The sequence below is a fragment of the Oncorhynchus kisutch genome, linkage group LG27 (assembly GCF_002021735.2).
Source record: "Oncorhynchus kisutch isolate 150728-3 linkage group LG27, Okis_V2, whole genome shotgun sequence".
Classification (NCBI taxonomy): domain Eukaryota; kingdom Metazoa; phylum Chordata; class Actinopteri; order Salmoniformes; family Salmonidae; genus Oncorhynchus; species Oncorhynchus kisutch.
In genome coordinates this window covers 22709187-22731730 of record NC_034200.2, presented here as the reverse complement: position 1 = coordinate 22731730, position 22544 = coordinate 22709187, and the positions used below count along the sequence as shown (strand labels likewise).

Sequence of the window (22544 nt, the reverse complement as noted above, 5' to 3'; positions counted from 1 at the left end):
AGAATGATTTTGTTTCAGTGTATTGGTATTGGCCACCATGGCCAATTTTTTCAAACCAAACTATTAATGACTGCATGGCACTTAAGAAATATGTGCTATGGTAGTTATTGTTTGGTTTGTAAAGAAACCCTCTTTCTTTACATACTCCTAGTAATAGCTCAAGTCCAAGTATCCACGCAACTTTCCTTTCCAGAAATAAAATATATATTATTAAATATATCTCGTTTGTACAGGGCTGTTAGTTTACATCTTCTATGCTGTGCAAGGTAGGCCTACCCCCTACCCCTCCAAGAGAGGTGTCTGTGTGTGTGTGCCAGTCAGAAGGTGAGGGGTGTTCCTTTCTCAGAGTGGTTAGCATGAGCATAATGCCATTCCAGGCAAGAGGGCAGTGACACACAGTTTGCCCTTCACACCCCGTACTGTCTTTGTTTATCTAGTCTTTAGTCTCTTAGTCTTTTGACAAGCAACACCTCTGACTCCTGTAGGACTGACTCTATGGGCCTTGAGCCAACAATGTGACGTTACATTTTACACAAAGCTATGCCAATTTGGACCAATAGTCTTATTAGATGTTCTGGAAAATGTGTTGTTTTAGCGTGATGTCTCGCCTTGTGAGGTGTTGATTTACTTAATGTTTGTTTTTGTATGCCTCTATGAATGCAGAATGCTGATGTAAGTCTATGAGCTTATATACATTGGTGGCATATCATTGAAGCACATTATTACACAGAAATAATAGCTCAAATGCAACGTGTTATTCATTAGAATAATATGCCCCACTCCCCCTTTACATTTTGTACTTAGCACGTTTTGTAAACCAACACACACTGTTCTGTTCTGTTCTATTATATTCTATCCTATCCACGCCCATATCAGGTGGTGACTCACTGCATAATGGTGGAATCAATTTTCAACAATCTTTTTTATAAATCTAGAGATCTCATGCAATCAGGAGTATGTGGACATTTCGATCAAATCTACTCATGGTATTTTGAGTGACTCAGATCTCTGCAGTGCCTGTGTTTTGATGTGTTACCAAAACAGTGTCAATCCTTGTGTTTAGGAATGACTCCTGCCAACACATTTTCAATTACACTGCATTGTGTACAATGATTTACAGTGGCTTCAGTAAGTATTCACACCCATTGACTTTTTCCATATTTACAGCCGGAATTTAAAATAGATTAAATGTATATGTTTTGTCACTGCCCTACATGCAATATCTCATAATGTCAAAATGGAATTATGTTTTTCAACATTTTTACAAATGATTGCAAAATGAAAACCTGAAATGGCTTCAATCAATAAGTATTTCTTATTGCAAGGAGTAAAAATGTGCTTAACAAGTCACATAATAAGTTAAATTGACTCACTCTATGTGCAATAATAGTGATTTTTAGTAAACATGATTTTTGAATGTGACTACCTCATCTATGTCCCCCGCACATACAATTATCTGTGAGGTCCCTCAGTCGAGCAGTGCATTTCAAACACAGATTCAACCACAAAGACCCAGGGAGGTTTTCCAATGCCGCGCAAAGAAGATCCAGGTGTGGAAAGCTCTTAGAGACTTACCCAGAAAGACCCACAGGTGTAATCCACAGGAGGTTGGTGGCACCTTAATTGGCGAGGATGGGCTAGTGGTAATGGCTGGAGCGGAACAAGTGGATTGTATCAAATAAATAAATCACCCACATGCCATTCCATTTTCTCTATTCCAGCCATTATTATGAGCCGTCCTCCCCTCAGCAGCCTCCACTGGTGCAATCAACTCCAAAGGTGCTCCTACAAAGTATTGACTCAGGGGTGTGAATACTTATGTAAATTAGATATTTCTGTATTTAATTTTCAATAAATGTGCAAATGTTCTAGAAACATGTTTTCACTTTGTCATTATGGGATATTGTGTGTAGATGGGTGAGAGAAAAAAATATATGTAATCCATTTTGAATTTAGACTTTAATACAACAACATTTTGAATAAGTCCAGGGGTATGATTACTTTCAGAAGGCACTGTGTCTATATACACTAGATGACTGACAGGGGGCGCTGTGTTGAAGCCACCACACCTCCATCTTGGCACTCCCCCACCATTGTAAAACATACATTATATTTACAAAAGTATGTGGACAACACTTTAAAATTAGTGGATTCGGCTATTTCAGCCACACCCGTTGCTGACGGATGTATAAAATTGAATGCACAGCCATGCAATCTCCATAGACAAACATTGGCAGTAGAATGGCCTAACTGAAGAGCTCAGCGACTTTCAATGTGGCACCGTCAAAAGGATGCCACCTTTCCACCAAGTCATTTCGTCAAATTTCTGCCCTGCTAGAGCTGCCCCAGTCAACTGTGTTGTTATTTTGAAGTGTAAATGTCTAGGAGCAGCAACGACTCAGCCGTGAAGTGGTAGGCCACACAAGCTCACAGAACGGGACCGCCAAGTGCTGGAGCACTTAGTGCATTCAGACCCCTTGACTTTTTCCACATTTTGTTACGTTGCAGCCTTATTCTAAAATGGATTAAATAAAACATATCCCACGTCAATCTACACAATGCCCAATAATAACAAATCAAAACAGGTTTTTAGAAACGTTTGCAAATATATTACAGATTATGCGTCCTGTTTCCATTCATCCTTGAAATGTTTCTATGGTAAATTCAATTGATTGGACATGATTTGGAAAGGCACATACCTGTCTACCTAAGGTCCCACAGTTGACAGTGCATGTCAGAGCAAAAACAAAGCCATGAGTTCAAAGGAATTGTCCATATCTCTAGACCTGAAAATAGCTGTGCAGCAACACTCCCCATCCAACCTGAGAGCTTGAGAGCATCTGCAGAGAGAATGGGAGAAACTCTCCAAGTACAGGTGTGCCAAGCTTGTAGCGTCATACCCAAGAAGACTCATTGCTGTAATCTCTGCAAAAGGTGCTTCAACAAAGTACTGAATACTTATGTAAATGTAAAATTCTGATAAATGTTTTGATATTTTTTATAAATGAGTTAAAAGACACCTAAAAAACTGTTTTTGCCTTGTCATTATGGGGTATTGTGTGTAGATTGATGAGGGGGGGGGGGGGGGGGGTAAATGATTTAATCAATTTTAGAATAATGCTGTAACGTAACAAAATGTGTAAAAGTAAATTGGTCTGAATACTTTCCGAATCCACTCTATATATTTATTATTATTATATATCTTTTAAACAAAACTTTTTTTCACAAAACTAATGCACTGGGCCTTTAATCAGCCTTTATTCGAGAACCGATAAAGCCCCTCCCCTAAACTACGGATATGATTGTGTATGGTAATTAATACAAAACTGTCTTCACTATGCTATAAACATGATAATCAGTCGTCATTGTCACACGACACATATACAGTGCCTTCGGAAAGTATTCAGACCCCTTGACTTTTTCTGCATTTTGTTACGTTACAGCCTTATTCTAAAATTGATTGAATAAAAAAAAAACTCAGCAATCTACACACAACAACCCATCATGACAAAGTGAAAACAGGTGAGAGATTTTTGCGAATGTACTTAAACTACAAAACAGAAATACCTTATTTACATAACTATTCAGACCCTTTGCTATGATACTCAAAATGGAGCTCAGGTGCATCCTGTTTCCATTGGTCATCCTTGAGATGTTTCTACAACTTGATTGGAGTCCACCTGTGGTAAATTCAATTGATTGGACATGATTTGGAAAGACACACGCCAGACTATATAAGGTCCCACAGTTGACAGTGTATGTCAAAGATAAAACCAAGCCATGAGGTCGAAGGAATTGTCCGTAGAGCTCAGAGACAGGATTGTGTTGAGGCACAGATCTGGGTAAGGGTACCAAAACATTTTTGCAGTATTGAAGGTCCCCAAGAACACAGTGGCCTCTAACATTCTTAAATGGAAGACGTTTGGAACCACCAAGACGCTTCCTAGAACTGGCCACCCGGCCAAACTGAGCAATCAGGGGCGAAGGGCCTTGGTCAGTGTCACCTCCAGAACCTGATGGTGATACTGAAAGAGCTCCAGAGTGCCTTTGTTGAGATGGGAGAACCTTCCAGAAGGACAACCGTCTCTGCAGCACACCACCAATCAGGCCTTTATGGTAGTGGCCAAGACGGAAGCCTCTCCTCAGTAAAAGACACATGACAGCCTGCTTGGAGTTTGACAAAATGCACCTAAAGACTCTCAGACCATGAGAAACAAGATTATCTGGTCTGATGAAACCAATATTAAACACTTTGATCTGAATGCCACGTGTCACGCCTTGCACCATCCCTACTGTGAAGCATGGTGGTGGCAGCATCATGCTGTGGGGATGTTTTTCAGCAGCAGGGACTGGGAAGTTAGTCAGGATCGAGGCAAAGATGATCAGAGCAAAGATCCTTGAGGAAAACCTGCTCCAGAGCGCTCATGACCTCAGACTGGGACGAAAGTTCACCTTCCAACAGGACAACAACCGTAAGCACACAGTCAAGACAATGCAGGATTGGCTTTGGGATCTTTCCTTGAGTGGCCCAGCCAGAGCCCGGACTTGAACCCGATCGAACATCTCTGGAGAGACCTGAAAATAGCTGTGCAGCAACACTCCCCATCCAACCCGATGGGTTCTGCAGAGCTTCTGCAGAGAAGAATGGGAGAAACTCCCCAAATACAGGTGTGCCAAGCTTGTAGCGTCATACCCAAGAAGACTCAAGGCTGTAATCGCTGCCAAAGGTGCTTCAACAAAGTACTAAGTAAAGGGTCTGAATACTTATGTAAAGGTGATATTCAATTTTCTTTTTTATATACATTTTCAAGCATTTCTAAAAACGTGGTTTTTATTTATGAGAAAAAACTAAACAATTTAATCAATTTCAGAATACGGCCGCAACGTAACAAAATGTGGAACAAGTCAAGGGGCCTGAATGCTTTCCTAAGGTACTGTATTTCGTGCACCCTATTTTACTGCACAGATCATGTGAGAGAATTTACCTCAGCACTGTTATCAACGTAAAATGTGATTCTGTGAAGAACATGGGACCTACAGTTTGCATCAGAAAGATGTAAATCCACCCATACATTTCTTTCCCCTCACTGAGCATATAATGTACACTGAGTACACCAAACATTACAGACACCTTCCTAATATTGAGTTGCACCACCTTTTTGCCCTCAGAACAGCCTCAATTCGTTGGGGCAGGGACTCTACAAGGTGTCGAAAGTGTTCCACAGGAATGCTGGCCCATGTTGACTACAATGCTTTCCACAGTTGTGTCAAGTTGGCTGGATGTGTTTTGGATGGTGGACCATTCTTGATACACACGAGAACATGTTGAGCATGAAATCCAGCAGCGTTCCAGTTCTTGACTCAAACTGGTGCGCCTGGAACCACACTACCCTACCCCGTTCAAAGGAACTTAAATATTTTGTCTTGCCCATTCACCCTCTGAATGGCACACATGCATAATCCTTGTCTCAATTGTCTAAAGGTGTAAAAATCCTTCTTTAACCTGTCTCCTCCCCTTCATCTACACTGATTGAAGTAGATTTAACAAGAGACATCAATAAGGGATGATAGCTTTTACCTGGATTCACCTGGTCATGGGAAGAGCAGGAACTCATAAATGCATGGGGACTTGTTTGTTGGAAACTGGCATATGACACAATGTTAAAGCTTTTTTTGAATGATTAGCCTAAGTTTTAGTTTGATTGTTACAGATTTATACATTTGGTAAAACACACTAGCACTGCATGGTTTGTATGTTATTGAGGTGTCAAGCTAGAAATGCTCGAAGGCTACAGTTTTGCCCAATTTTATCAAGTGTAGCATATCTAATGCATATTTGATGAGGCCATGAGGGCTGGTTGGTGGGTTGCGCTAGGGCCCGTGGCCTTAGAGTAGAGCAAAGAGAAACTAGTGCTCGTCTAGGGTCCTACCCAAGTGTTTCCCCTTTAAAACGCAGCATTTGGAGATCTCAATCACAGCAGGGATGCTGTAACACATTTCTCTGTCTGACAACCTCTCATTACCATTTGAAAAATAATATAAAGACAGAAATAACATAGTCACTCATCTATTAGTTCTTCTTTCAGCATCAGCATTTCCCCAGCTGTGTTGACAAAAACGATTAAACAGTGAATCTACTGCTTAAAGGCTATACTCTAAATATCTACTACTTAACCGTCTCTCTGCTGCTTAGGATTTGCCTTTGCTTTATATCATTATGTAATGTTACATAAAACATTGTCACCACTGAGTATTGTTAATCTATATGTCTCTTTACTAAGAAGTCAGCCACAAATCCTTGGTTTAAATCCTTGGTTTACGGATCGCAAGAAACTCTGCAAGTGATGACTCACCTAATATTGGCAAATAAGTTGTCATGATTTGGGGCTACTGCTCTAGCTCTGTGTTAAGGCTTGTTTTAAAGAAGGGTTGGGCAAAATGTTTGGCTCGAGGGCCACATTGGGAAATTCCACATCCATGAAGGGTCCAACGTAGGGCTGCACAGATTTCTTTTGACTGATTTGTTCAACAAAATCAATTTGCGGGCCAGATAAAGGGCAGTTATTTAAAAAATATATAGGACCATTATCATTTCTACATAGTTTCTATACAGTTTTAGACGTTCAACTGTGGCCTGTAGTGTTTTTTTAAGCCAAAATAATATATATATATTTTTTGCAAAATCAACCACCCCTGTTCTAAAGTTGAAACACATCCATTGTGTCATTACTGTATAGGCCTAAGACAGCTGTGACTGATTACAGTAATGTATGCAGAGTGGAGGTGACACCACAAACAAAAATGAGAGGGATTAAAAATTTGCTGCCAAATATGCCGATGCCAATAAAGTAGTATACAACTTATACTGGCCATTATCATTGTGTTGTTTATGGCTTAGTTTAGTCTTAATATAGCTGTCACAGGGGAGACGGGTCTGGTAGAGAGACTAACTAGCCCATAATGAATTATGCACCGACAGATTAACTGGGCGCCACATCAAGAGCCAGCACACTATTAAAATTTGAACATACATGCTGTACACATTTATTGCCACCATATTTCCAGGACTTTACTTTATTGGTGTGTCGGTTTAATCTAAAAGAGTTCTCAGCATCCATTTAGTGTCCAAGGGATAAGTTTAGTGTCCAAGGGATTTAGTGTCCAATATGGAATTAAATATTCACTAGACACCAGCCGTTTCTAAACAAGCATCTTGGTCCCATGTTGATATTCTCCAATGCTAAGGCCTGGTTTGCACTGCACATATAGGCCACTGTGTACATTATGTTGGCTTGTCTTTAATGTTAGTGAGCAAACTGATAAACTAGTGTGTGGGCTTTCAAAAGGCGAATTAAGCAATAAGGCCCGAAGGGGGTGTGGTATATGGCCAATATACCACGGCTAAGGGCTGTTCTTAAGCACGACACAACGCAGAGTGCCTGGATACAACCCTTAGCCGTGGTATAATGGCCATATACCACACCCCCTGAGGTGCCTTATTGCTATTGTGGACTGGTTACCAACTTAATTAGAACAGTAAAAATACATGTTTTGTCATACCCGTGGTTTACGTATGATATGCCACGGCTGTCAGCCAATCAGCATTCACGGCTCGAACCACCCAGTTTATAATCTGTTTTTGACATCATGCTGGTTAACCGTGTGGTGCAGTATCTTTCATAATTGAGTCTTAATGTAGAGATGAAAAGGCATCTAAAGCTTTCACCAACTAGCCTTGTCATTGTCCTGAATATTTTAGTATTAGTACTGGACTATTGCACTTTGAAACAGCATTTGCCATTCAAACTGAAATAGAGGCTCTTTGTCAAGTCAGTTTACCACAGAACTTGGAACTACACAGGTCAGTCAAATAATTAATAATTTGGTAGGTGCTTAGATTTGTTCTGTTTTACACATGCACAAGTGTGTATTATACGTATGTGTAAAATGGAAATGTGTTTTTTTGTATATCCCAACTTCCCCTGAGACACCTTCGGAGATTGGGGTCACGGCCAGGGTCAGCCATTATCAATGGCGACCCTGGAGCAATTAGGTTTAGTGCCTTGCTCCGAAGGGCATATTGGCAGATTTTTCACCTTGTTGGCTGGGTAATTCAAACTAGCGACCTTTTGGTTACTGACCTAACAGGTAGGCTACCTTAATTTGACCAGTTTCTCACAGCAGGAAAATAATCCTGCAGCAACAGGAAATGTGAATTATTGTGTGGATTTTAATGAATTAAACATTTTGTTGATACGTTTTTAGTTGGGGCAAATGGAAATTAGGGCAAATGGAAATTAAACTTTAGAAGCATTTTCAAACCTCGATTACACAACAAGTTTGCTTTCCTGCCGTGCAGGACATTTTCTGCAACAACAGGGTGATCAAATGAAGATCCTACGTCTATACGCCATCTAAAAAAAACTCATTAAACACACACCACCACTGTATTGTTTTTGTGTGCTTGTCTGTGAGAAAATCAATGAGTGACACCCGGCCTGGTGAGATAGAGTTGGGTCTGACATTGACAGTGGCGTTCCATCCCACCGCCCTCCCTCCACATTGCACCTGGGTAATCTATCTGCTAGGCTAGAGCCAGGCAGTCATCTTTGATATCTGGTGCTTCCCCCATGATGTTTCCACCTGTGATTCTGCCAGGGGAGAGAACAGAGAGTCCAGTCAAGCCATTTTATTATAAATGTTTTTCAAATCACATTGTTGGGTGGAGTAGGTTGCTTTTGGTTTATTCCTTGATGTTTATTTTCTTGGAAACATGTACAGCGGGGCACAAAAGTATTTAGTCAATACTTATTTTCCACCATAATTTGCAAATAAATTCATAAAAAATCCTACAATGTGATTTTCAGGATTTTTTTCCTTCTCATTTTGCCTGTCATAGTTGAAGTGTACAAATGATGAAAATTACAGGCCTCTCTCATCTTTTTAAGTGGGAGAACTTGCACAATTGGTGGCTGACTAAATACTTTTTTTGCCCCACTGTACATGGCATATACAGATACTGTGATTTGCTTCTCATTTCCTGTGTTGGGCCTAATTTACTTAAACGGCAACAAAATATAAATTTAGTGTGAACATAATGTAATGTTGTTCCCTGGCCCTCCCACAGGTGATAGAGTGAGGCAGCGTGCAGCATTTGTCCAGGCCAGCCCAGGCCCAGGGGTGTGACCAACCGAGCGGATGCCCTAGACTGTGCGGCAGGGGCGGCAGGCTCAACCATGACTCGGCTGATGTTAGGCCGGACCCTGGAGCGCATCTGCAAGGCTGTCCTGCTGCTCTGCCTGGTGCACTTTGTCATCATGATGATCCTCTACTTCGACGTCTACAGCCAGCGCTTCGACCAGATCTTCAGCCGCTTCAACAACGGCCGCAACGCCAGCCGCAGTGGACACCACTACTACTACAACCTCAGCCGGCCCAACGCCACCTTCGCCAGCTACCTGGCCACTGCAGACCAGCTGCTGCCCAGCGTACGACCTGAGGGAAATCACACGCCACCAACTACCAAACCTATACCACCATGCCCGGAGATACCACCTGGTCTGGGTAGGTGATGATCCCCCTTTACACTAATGACTAATGAAGTAGTACATTTTTCACATTAGGGTGCCGACCCAAACCATACTCAAATCAATTCAAATTTGATGTGTTAAATGCTTAATGAACAACAGGTGTAGACTAACAGTGAAGTTCTTACTAACTTACAATGCAGAGAGAAAGAAAATGGAGAAATAATAGAAGTAATAATAAATACACAATGAGTAACAATAACTTGGATGTATACACGGGGTACCAGTATCAAATATAATACAATGGTATTTGTCACATGTGCCGAATACAACTGGTATGGACCTTACCGTGAAATGCTTACTTGCGAACCCTTAACCAACATGCAGAGTTTAAATAAAGTAAGACAAATTTGCTAAAGGAAAAATAGTAACACAATAAAATAACAATAACGAGGCTATATACATGAGGTACCGGTACAGAGTCAATGTGCAGGGGTACGGGTTAGTCGAGGTAATTGAGGTAATACGTGCATGTAGGTAGGGGTAAAGTGACTATGCATAGATAACAAACAGAGAGTAGCAGCAGCGTATGTGAAGAGTGTGAAGGAATGTGAATGTATGTTTATGTGTGTGTGTGGCGTCATAATGCATGTGTGTGTGTGTTGAAGTGTCAGTGTAGTATGTGTGAGTGTGTAGTTAGAGTCCAGTGAATGTACATCGAGCCTATGCAAGAGAGTCAGTGATTTAAAAAAAAAAATATCTAAATAAAATAAGGGGGCCAATGCAAATAGTTCAGGTAGCCATATGATGAACTGTTCAGCAGTGTTATGGGTTGGGGGTAGAATCTGTTCAGGAGCCTTTTGGTCCCAGACTTGGCACTCCGCTACCGCTTGCTGTGCAGTAGCAGAGAGAACAGTCTATGACTTTGGTGGCTGGAGCCTTTGACAGTTGTTAGGGCCTTCCTCTGACACCGCCTGGTATAGAGGTCCTGGATGGGAGGAAGCTTGGCCCAAGTGATGTACTGGGCCGTATGCACTATCCTCTGTAGAGCCTTGCAGTCTGATTCCGAGAACTTATTAAACCAAGCGGTGATGCAACCAGTCAGGATGCTCTCGATGGTGCAGTTGTATAACTTTTTGAGGATTTGAGGTCCCGCGCCAAATCTTTTCAGCCTCCTGAAGGGGAATACGCGTTATCGTGCCCTTTTCACAACTGTGAAGCTCTCGACCCGCTCCACTACATCCCTGTTGATGTGAATGGGGGCATGCTCGGCCCTCTTTTTCCTGTAGTCCGCGATCAGCTCCTTTGTCTTGCTCACGTTGAGGGAGAGGTTGTTGAGTCTCTGACCAACTCCCTATAGGCTGTCTCATTGTCGTCTGTGATCAGGCCTACTACCGCCATGTCACTGGAAAACTTAAGGATGGTGTTGGAGTCGTGCGTGAACAGGGAGTACACGATGGGACTAAGCACGCACCCCTGAATGGCCCCCGTGTTGAGGGATCCAGTTGCATAGGGAGGTGTTCAGTCCCACGGTCCTTAGCTTAGTGATGGGCTTGGAGGGCACTATGGTGTTAAATGCTGAGCTGTAGTCAATGAACAGCATTCTCACTAGGGCTGTCCCCCGAAGTTGTCTGACCTTTGACCAATTTATTGGTCAACATTTTGTGTATTACTCAAATCGACTATATGCACTGAGCTTGTCTGATGCTTTAAGCGCACTGTTTGATGAAATAATTAAGACACTCAAATGACTAGGGGGAGCCCGAAGAACTGCTCTTAGGCCTACAGCTCGATTGTGGTTATACAACATTTACATTTTAGTCATTAGTCCACAGCGATTTACAGTAGTGATTGCATACATTTTTTCATAAGTTTTCAAACTGGTCCCCAGTGGGACTCACAACTTTGGCTTTCCCAGCGCCATGCTCTGCGAATTGAGCCACACGGGACCCAAAGCTGCTGTACTAAGCCTACTAATGATAATTACATTACTTATTATTATGATCATGAAACTTATTATAATGATGATCATAATTATAATAGTAATAAGAACAATAAGAACATCAGGAAAAAGGGAGGGTTGTTGTTACTAAGGGAAGGGAAAGGGGGATACCTAGTCAGTTGTACAACTGAATGCATTCAACTGAAATGTGTCTTCCGCATTTAACCCAAGCCCTCTGAATCAGAGAGGTGCGTGGGCCTGCTATAATCTACATCCACGTCTTTGGCGCCCGGGGAACAGTGCTGTTATTATTATTATAAATATTATTTTTCAGACAATTTGGAACAGTGTAAACAACACTAAATAAATTTTTTATAATACCAGAGAGGCTGTTCTAATGAAAAAAAAAGAGTGTAAAGCCTTTATTACAGCATAGAAAAGATTAAAAAAACTGTTGAATTTGTGAAATTGTTTATTCGACATGTTGTGTTTGTGTGAGGCTTGGTGCTCATGGAACCAGTAGGCTATTAAACAAACACTCAAAGAGGCAACAAAAGCAAGATCTGTCGTATTTCTGTAGATACAGTATACATGTACTGTACATGGATGATTTATAAAGACAGGCTCATTTCACACTTAGGCTATTGATTATAGACCTAATTAAGTTGGAATTTCTTCTCTCCTCACTTTTCTTTGTCAATTAAGGCAAGGGCTGCTGCCTCCTCCATTGTTCAGAACACCAATATGTTGGATAACTTTGCTAATATGCACATAGCAACATGGTCTAGGAAAAGGTGCCAAGTCAACAGCGCAATGTGTTTCAGAACCCCGGACAGCAAGCACTATCCAACGCAGGAGAAAATGCATTTGTTATAAAGTAATATTATTTTTATTAGTGTTGCACCTTTGTTCTTACGTAATATAACCATATATCATTTCAGTAGCACAGACTGATGGACTGTGCCATCCCCACAGCCTCCATAATGGATTAGTCCACTCAGACAGGCGCGAATCAGACAGGTGTCTTGTACACCATTCATTTTAAATGTATTTTTGCTACTGATCGACTTGAAATCTTGGTCAACCAACAAACTATCGACCAAACAATTGACCAGTCGACTAAATGGGGTCAGCCCTAATTCTCACGTAGGTGTTCCTTTTGTCCAGGTGGGAAAGGGCAGTGTGGAGTGCAATAGTGATTGTGTCATCTGTGGATCTGTTGGGGCAGTATGCAAATTGGAGTGGATCCAGGGTTTCTGGGATGACGTTGTTGATGTGAGCCATGACCAGCCTTTTAAAGAATTTCATGGCTACAGATGTGAGTGCTACAGGGCAATAGTCATGTTTAATTTTGTATTTATGTGTTTAATTTCTTTGTACTTTTACCCCATTTTCTCTCCAATTGGTAGTTACAGTCTTGTCCCATCCCTGCAACTCCCCTACAGACTCGGATGAGGCGAAGGTCGAGAGCCATGCGTCCTCCGAAACATGACACTCCCAAGATGCACTGCTTCTTGACACACTGCTTGCTTAACCCGGAAGCCAGCCGCACCAATGTGTCAGAGGAAACACCATCCAGCTGGCGACGGAGGTCAGCTTGTAGGCTCCCGGCCGCCACAAGGAGTCGCTAGAACACGATGGGACAAGTAAATTCCGTCCGGCCGAACCCTCCCCTAACCCGGATGACTCTGGGCCAATTGTGCGCCTCCTCATGGGTCTCCCGGTCACGGCCGACTGTGACACAGCCTGGGATCAAACCTGCATCTGTGATAGTCATACTTTTTACATTGTCCTACTGTGGCTTTAACCAGGCCAGCAAACTAATTACAGCTCATAATCATTATTCAATCTGAAAAAGTGGATTTGGTAACAGTTAATTACTCTAATTAGTATAGTGTGTAGTAATCTGAAAATAGATGAATAGAAGACCTGCATGTCTTCGAGCAGCAGACTCTCTCTGGCAACCACTTTCCATTCTAAAACGTGGTGGATGGAATGTTTTCTCCAATTACTGTAAAAGCTAGTGTTTCTGTAGGATTTTCTGTCCCACCCGGGTGAAACATACAATGGGTTTCACATCAGCACTCTCCCCTGTAATAGTTCATCTAAAGAAACACCTGTAGTCCAAATAAAAGTATAACTGACAAACACAACAGTATTCTTTCAAATGCAGGAAAACACAGTCAACTAAGATATAGTTGTGTGGCGTTTGAGTTATTCCTATGCTTTCAGGCTTCCAGCAGACTTAATTTAAAGCTATTGCAATACTAGTTACCTTAGGAATAATTCCTTCATATTCACTACAATGTCATTGTGAGGCCTTTCCTGTTAATTATGCAATCATACAGTATATGCATGTGAGCACCAGGCCTTTGCCACGCAGCTCCTGCTAATGAGTTTTAAGTAGAGCTGGAGAGGGAGTTGTGGGGAACCAACTTTTTATCTCATGTGCATCCCTATTATTTATTTGGGTTGAGGTTTCCACTGAGTTTTCGTGTTGTTGACTGAGATGTCTTTGGGAGCCACATCAGCACTTCTGAGGGGTTGCCATTCACTCCTCAGACAAGCACGCACACACCCCCTCCCACCCGACCTCAATGAGTGGTTGATGGACTTGCTCTAAAGCCTGTTACAAAGCATGGGCTTAACCGCAATCCATATGTATGTCAAAGAAGAGAGCTCCAACGTTGACTTTCATTCGTTACCTCATGTTATGTCCATCTAGATAGATGCAAGCTTCGAGCTGTGTTGTGTTGTTCTTGTCGGTTTACCTCAGCTTCTCTCAGATAATCACTTTCCTACAGAAATGTCTGCCTGGAGAAACTGCAGTAGTTAGGCTTAAGTAGCTTATCTACTGTTGTCTGGGTGGTTTGTTTTAATGACCCCACTATGACAGGCTCAAAGTGGAAAAAATGAACAAGATGATTGGCTTATCAAGTTGTGGCTGAACTGTGTTCTTGCTGAGCTCAGCATATTCGGAAAGTGTTCTCACACTTTGATACCGGATGCTTCTGTTGACCAAGTATCATGGATCTATAGTTTGGGCCTGAATACAGAAATTATTACTGTTTATGCTAATTATGGTAATTACACCAACCATTTCAAATGAATAAATATGTTTATTTTTACAAGTCCAGTTGATAGCCTACATTTTTGGATGGAGAAAGAATGTGTTGTTGTCAACCATTTCCCAAATCAGAATAAGGGTTCATTAGCCAGATTAATTTGAATCAACTATTCATAGTGTACATCATGCATTGTATTACCAGGCCTCTAATTTGACTATTTCTATTGAATTAGATTTGATATAATGTTGTGACTGCCTGCTCTTTCCCTAGCATGGAGTGAGAGGAGGCTGCATGGTGTTGTGCATCATGGCCAGCCCAGCTAGCTAGCTGCCTCCCTGCCCTGCCTCTCCTCTCAGCGGAGTAGGTGCCTGGGTGCAGAATACCTCTGTTTTAGTCACAGCCTGGTGCATATAGATAGATGGTGGTTGAGGGTAGAGGTAGGGATGGAGGCCCCAGGGAGAGGAAGCCTTGGCCAGGGGAGATATGGGAGACTCCAGCCTCCCAACCCAGCTGACAGGTGCTACTTGTTTTGGAATGGACGCCCACCCCCTCCCCCATCTCAGCCTTCTCTTTCTCCTCTTTCTCCTGTCTTCTCTCTCCCTGACTCTCACACTCTTATTTCTCTCTCTCTCTCTCTCTCTCTCTCTCTCTCTCTCTCTCTCTCTCTCTCTCTCACGCTCTTATATCTCTCTCTCTCTCTCTCTCTCGTGGGCGAGGAGGAATTAATGGCAGTAAGTCAGCTGTCAATACGGGTCTGCAATCTCCACAACCCCTAACGACCAAATTAAGAAATTGTAATGGCAAAACGTCTCTTCTCCATGAGGAAGGAAATATCTGTCATGGTGGCAGTATATTGGAATATTTGGACCACAGAGTTGTAGAGAGAGCAGTGTTTTATGATTACTGGAATAGTACCCACTCAGTGCAGTGCTGGTGTTTAGCCCATGTTAGGGTTGGTGTCCAACCCATAGGTTGATTAATGTATATTTTTTTCCCGATAATGCCGTCAAAACTCCTTAACTCATATGTTGACATGGTTTGGAATAGATGGGAAAGAGTGAGTTGTCTACTTTAGGTTAAAAACTGAACTTGGAACACACACCTACAGTATCCTCAATGAGCCTTTGTGCTGAGGTTATTGTCATAACTTGGTCTGCTCCTCCTGTCTTCAGAAGCTCAGAACCACTGATCTGTGTAGAAAGAGGTCATACTTCCCTGCTGTACTAATACTAAGACCAGTCTTAGTGCCACTGGGCGCTGGACCAACCTTAATGTAGAATGCTGCTGGGTCGTCACTTCGCCCCAATAGAGGAGACAGCTCTAGTCCTTTTCCCTGGCTTTTCATTTGGATTTCTCCTCGTGGGATCACACTGCTGTGGAAGTGTTGCTTTCTAAAAGGATGAGCACAGCTCAGAGAGAGAGAGAGGGTAAAGTTGATGCTATGGATGGCTGTTTGCTTAGCACATGCAGTAATTACCAGGTCTGGGGATGACATATAGCCTATATCTACTGGGAAGTCAGTTGAACGAAGCTATTACACTGCTTTGAGAAAGGACACCGTTGTACCGGAATGTCTACCTGCTTCCATCAAATCCAAATAAAATAATGGACTTTTTCTGTGCTTACACAGTGGTGGTTTTCAAATCTTTAAGGCTTTTACATTGGAATTTAGCTTCCAGGCCAAAAGTTGGCATACTGCATTACTTTGGGGTTCAGTGCATGGCACCATATCCAGCATATCAAGCTCATACAGTAGATTCACCACTAAAGCTCTCAGTATAGGTTATAGTGACCCCATTAGTGATGGTACCTCCCGTCACAGTAAAGTACAGTGTACGGTAAGTGACTGTCTGCTGTATGCACTGCTCCTTTGCGCTTCAGACAGGAAGAGGAGAACTCTTTACTTATTCATTCTCAAACTTCTCCTGCCTCTTTCATCCTCTTTCCCCCCACTGTTTTAATTTGAGTCTTTTCCCGTAATAATGGTGGTGTGACACTGGGGTTTTGCATTTATTTATGTGTTTCCCTGTCTGGGGCTGGGGTAGGGCAGGGTAGTTCTGAGGAAGAGGACTTCTCTCAATAAGGAAGGAAGGTATAAATAGCTGCTGAGCATCATCACTAAAGCCCTCAGCCTCCCACCTGCTACCTTCCACCCCTTAACCCCCCAGCCTCCCACCTTCTACCCCTCAACCCCCCCAGTCTTTCACCTTCTACCCCTTAACCCCCCATTCTCCCGCATGCTACCTTCTGAATGCTCAGTGAATATTCAGTTCATGATGCAGTATATTTCATGCGCACCCTCATATAAGTTTAATATGGTAATTTTGAAAAGGGGGATGCATGGTTTTGTTAAGAACAAGAACAAGTATGTTCTGGGTGGCTAGAAAGAACACTGTTTTTAGGAGTGTGGTCTCCGTTTAGTTTGCCCTCTCATCCTAGAACAGAGAATAGTTGAGGTATGGGGCTGTTATGAGTTCCACCAGAAGTCAATGTTTCATCTATTCATTTGTTCCATCTATTCACATTCCGTATGAGTAAATACTGTACCGGTTTGTAAGGGCTTCCTGGAGCAAACTTAGACCATCATCGATCTCAGCCCAGAAGGTGAATTCGGAAGCGGGTTATGACATATGTACTGTAAAAGAAAACTACTGAGCTCTGAAACGTGAACAGTTTATTGTCTCCACAAACTGCAATGTGTTCAATAATACTGTGACTGTCAATTACCCAGCGAGACATCCACAATGACCCTGACAATGACACTAATGTGCTCTGGACACCATAACAGCATAGCAGGTGCTTTAACTGCATATACATGAGATGGTTTCCTATCCTCATCCTATCACAGCCAAGGATTCAGTAAATATATGTATCCAGATATTTAATGGGGCGTCGGTATTAAGATTGTCGCATCAGGTCAGTGTCTCGTGGAAAATAGTGGATACAGAATCAATGAACACCAAAGCAAGGCTCCGGGTTTGTGTGTCTTAGGGGGATTGAAAATAGCTTCCACCCCCTCCGTTCCTCCTCCACTCCCAGGAAACCATTAAGATGTGCCTGGCCTAACTAGTTGAACCGCTTGCTCTCTAAATGATCCATGACAAAACAGAGGCATGACATTGTCATCTGCAAGGCTACAGAATTGTTTTAGTCTCTCTCATCGTCGCTCTTTCGCCAAGCCACAGCAACAGAAGGGAAAGCCAGACAATTGGATTGGTTACAACATTTTAACAAAGGTTACAAAGGTCTCCACATAGAGTATCTTTGCTGCTCTTACCATCCTGGGATAAAAGGAACGTTATACATCTTCCTTAGTCTGAGGATGGTTTTAAACTTCCAGACATGAAATGGTATCAACTCGCCACCCAAGGCTTTTACTTGTGAAATATAGTTAAATGAACTAAAGAGGAACAATGGGTACATATTGATGAAGCACATGCTCATCCTCAGAATCTTTTTATGTGTCTATTTTCAAAGGATAAAGCTAAGAATATGTACAACTTCATAGTTAAGAACACAATGACAATAAGGAAGAAAATGAAATGTATTCTACAAGAACCAATATTACTCCCTAAAAACATAACCCTATGAAAGTATCCTTAGATAGCTTTTCAGAATTCACCAAGAAATTGGTCCACATAAATGACTTGTTAATAGGAAATACATTTATTTCCATGGCAGAATTAAAAATCTATTTTGGACTGACCAATGTAGATATTTTCATATAAATGCAACTTAAAAGTTTCATATCAAGAAAGTTCGATATTAAATCTCATGGACATCAGATACATTTTAAGGGAATCATATTTGAGTCAGAAAAGGATATTCATATGATAGAAAATATTTTAAAAACCTTGCGGATAGCCTATCCAACTGACAATCTCTTCAAAAAAAATTGAAACAGCTGGAACGAAAACTTTAAAAGAACATATACTTTTGTGGGGGAAAACTCATTCTGATTGACTGGGCCTGGCTCCCCAGTGGGTGGGCCTATGCCCTCCAAGGCCCACCCATGGCTGCATCCCTGCCCAGTCATGTGAAATCCATAGATTCTGGCCAAATGAATTTATTTCAATTGACTGATTTCCTTACATGAACTGTAACAAATCTTTGAAATTGTTGGATGTTGCGTTTATATTTTTGTTCAGTATATATTGGCACAATGGGGGGAATGTTGAAATGTAACTAACGAAATTACATTTAACAAAAATATACGCTTAACCCAGTATAAACTAATGTATATAATTTATTACACATTCTACAGCACAACGGCAGAGTCATGTCTTATGTGTAAAACTAACAATGATTCACTAATCAATGTCTTCTGGGAATGCTATAAAGTCCAAAAGTTAAGGTCAGAATAAGAAAGTTCGCTGTCAGAAATATTACACTGTAAATGTACTTTTAATCTGCCTGTCTGCATATTTGAAGACTTGCATATGGGGGTGTAGTGAGATACCCGATGGGTTGGATGATACTTTTCTCGTCAATCATCTTGAAAAATCCTATACTTAAAAACTGGAAATCAACCAATCCTCCATTGGTAACACAATGAAGAGATACAATTATTTATTATCTAAAGGTTGATAGTGTGTGTGGGCGACTGAGAGAAAAAAAATGGTGCAGCTTCAGGCCATGTGGCGGAGAGTGATGGGGACGCTGGATATGGGGGTGTGCGCAGGTGGGTCAGGGCAGGTGTGATGTTGTGGATGTTCATCTTGCTGCTTGCATAACTTCCTATAGAATACCATATTGCATGTGTATTGTCCTCAAAAAGAGGAATTGTAGAGACATGGCTTGGCTTTATAATTGATCTATTTATTTCTGATATACTGTCTCTAATGCATGTTGAGGTATGCAGAATGACAGTTTTAACCTGTACGTACGTACATTGCACATGAAAAAGATCAGAGGATTTGAGACAGCCCTATTGGATTAACCCTGGACCTGTTAATACAATAAGCTTAGCTGGATGGTCATGAACTATAAATAATAGTATGAGTGATTTGGCTGGCACTGTACAGATGGTATGATGCATTATAGTTTGATGTTGCTGTGCTTTGACATTTTAGAAGTTCACATTATGTTAGCTTGCCATTATTGCGACCATGATCAATTTATTTTGTTAATTTATGACCAAGGATTCCTATGTGGATATTTTTGGTTTGAGAATATAGATATAGTTTCATATTGTATATATCCTCGATCAAGTATAGCAATATCTACCCTCCCCTACCTCTCATGACTCATTTGCAGTATTGCTTCAGCAGAGTGTTGTAAAATATACGTTTTTATATTTGGCTGAGAGCTATAATTCTAAGTCAGTCAAATTGGCTGTAGCATGCCACAGTTTGACAGAGTGGCAGCTTTGATCAATTATCATCAACTGTCTGATTAGTGTAGTTTCAACAAGCAGACAAACTGGCAAGGTAGCTGGAAAGAAGGTTGTGAAAGTCAAATAAGATGTAATATCACTGTATCCTCAATGTAAAATGTCCTCAATGTCAAAACAAGATGGCTTTACGAGACAAGAGGAAAGACATACAGTAATAATCCGTTTCTTTTCCCATCATGTGACAGCAGATATTCCCTTTCCAATGAAACAATCCCGTTAGACTTTGGAACTGCTAGTCAGGCATATAGCTAAAGAAACCTCAATTAAAGTTTTTGTTTTTTAAAATATATTAGCATAAAATGAAATGAAGAATTGTTTGAGTGACATTCCGCCTCAGAATGAAGGGACACTGCAGACTGATATTTAACAGCTGAAAAGGTCAGGTTTAAGGTCCATCCACACCAAGGATAACTATGACGATAACTATAATAACCAATGGACCGTTTATCTTTTTATCTTTCAATCAGCTGATCAATGCATCCTACTGCACACTGTAGGCCTGTTAATCATGTGATAACAGAGACCATTCATCAGTGCTTCAGGGTGTTCACTGTCATCGTGACAACTGCAAATAATACTTCAATGTACATGTAAAATTTACATGTAAAAATTATTTAAATGTAGCAATTCAAGTCATTTCCATTTTTCTAATGGTTGTCAATTAGTTTGTATCCTCTTTTTCATTGTGCTCATCTCTCTGCCTGTCTTGTGCAACAGTTCATTTGACCTAGCCCTATTATACATTCAGCAAGAGCAACCCTGCTTCTCTCCAGAAAAAGCCTATTAGGCTTACACGGAACCCAAACCGGCTGCGCGCGAGCACCATCGTGCATACATTTATTTTGTCCTCCCCACACCAGACGCGATCTCGACACGCAGGTTAAAATATCAAAACAAACTCTGAACCAATGACATTAATTTGGAGACAGGTCAAAAAGCATTAAACATGTATGGCAATTTAGCTAGGTAGCTTGCACTTGCTAGTTAATTTGTCCTATTTAGCTAGCTTGCTGTTGCTAGCTAATTTGCCCTTGGATATAAACATTGAGTTGTTATTTTATCTGAAATGCACAAGGTCCTCTACTCCGACAATTAATCCACACATAAAACGGTCAACCGAACCGTTTCTAGTCAATCTCCTCCTTCCAGGCTTTTTCTTCATTGAATTTATGGTGATTGACATCTAAATGTTCATTGTATTACCACGACAACCGGCAACAGTTCATCTTTCAATCACCCACGTGGGTATAACCAATGAGGAGATGGCACGTGGGTACCTGCTTCTATAAACCAATGAGGAGATGGGAGAGACAGGACTTGCAGTGCGATCTGCGTCAGAAATAGAAATGACTTCTATTTTAGCCCTTGGCAACGCATACGCTCGTTGACGTCCGCAAGCAATGTGGGTGCAATAATTGAATAACATAGATTCCTAAATGTATTTTGCAACGCTCGCGCATGCGATGCAAACTGTGTAGTCAGGGTATTAGTATAAAAAAGCCATAAATAAATACATGTCCTATAGATTTTGTAGCCTATAGCTTTTCCTGGGCTTTCACGTGAAGAGGAATAGCGCACATGTCACGGTCTTCAAATCAAATCAAATGTATTTATATAGCCCTTCGTACATCAGCTGATATCTCAAAGTGCTGTACAGAAACCCAGCCTAAAACCCCAAACAGCAAGCAATGTAGGTGTAGAAGCACAGTGGCTAGGAAAAACTCCCTAGAAAGGCCAATACCTAGGAAGAAACCTAGAGAGGAACCAGGCTATGTGGGGTGGCCAGTCCTCTTCTGGCTGTGCCGGGTGGAGATTATAACAGAACATGGCCAAGATGTTCAAATGTTCATAAATGACCAGCATGGTCGAATAATAATAAGGCAGAACAGTTGAAACTGGAGCAGCAGCACAGTCAGGTGGAAGTTGAAACTGGAGCAGCAGCATGGCCAGGTGGACTGGGGACAGCAAGGAGTCATCATGTCAGGTAGTCCTGGGGCATGGTCCTAGGGCTCAGGTCAGTTGAAACTGGAACAGCAGCATGGCCAGGTGGACTGGGGACAGCAAGGAGTCATCATGTCAGGTAGTCCTGGGGCATGGTCCTAGGGCTCAGGTCAGTTGAAACTGGAACAGCAGCATGGCCAGGTGGACTGGGGACAGCAAGGAGTCATCATGTCAGGTAGTCCTGGGGCATGGTCCTAGGGCTCAGGTCCTCCGAGAGAGAGAAAGAAAGAGAGAAGGAGAGAATTAGAGAACGCACACTTAGATTCACACAGGACACCGAATAGGACAGGAGAAGTACTCCAGATATAACAAACTGACCCCAGCCCCCCGACACATAAACTACTGCAGCATAAATACTGGAGGCTGAGACAGGAGGGGTCAGGAGACACTGTGGCCCCATCCAAGGACACCCCCGGACAGGGCCAAACAGGAAGGATATAACCCCACCCACTTTGCCAAAGCACAGCCCCCACACCACTAGAGGGATATCTTCCACCACCAACTTACCAACCTGAGACAAGGCTGAGTATAGCCCACAAAGATCTCCGCCACGGCACATGGCGGAGATAGCTCTTCCTCCTCTTCATCTGAAGAGGAGAGGTGAGAAGGAT

At 41.9% G+C, this 22544-nt stretch overlaps 1 protein-coding gene across 1 annotated transcript in view; it reads left to right on the top strand.

The window, feature by feature from the left end:
- The window catches only part of LOC109872214 (beta-1,4-galactosyltransferase 2-like), a 128767-nt gene that overhangs the window by 7407 nt on the left and 98816 nt on the right, over positions 1-22544 (top strand). Inside the window, exon 2 of the mRNA XM_031807211.1 lies at positions 9128-9564. Coding sequence (XP_031663071.1) covers positions 9237-9564 — 328 coding nt within the window. The 5' untranslated portion in view covers positions 9128-9236. The remainder of the gene's footprint in view (positions 1-9127; positions 9565-22544) is intronic.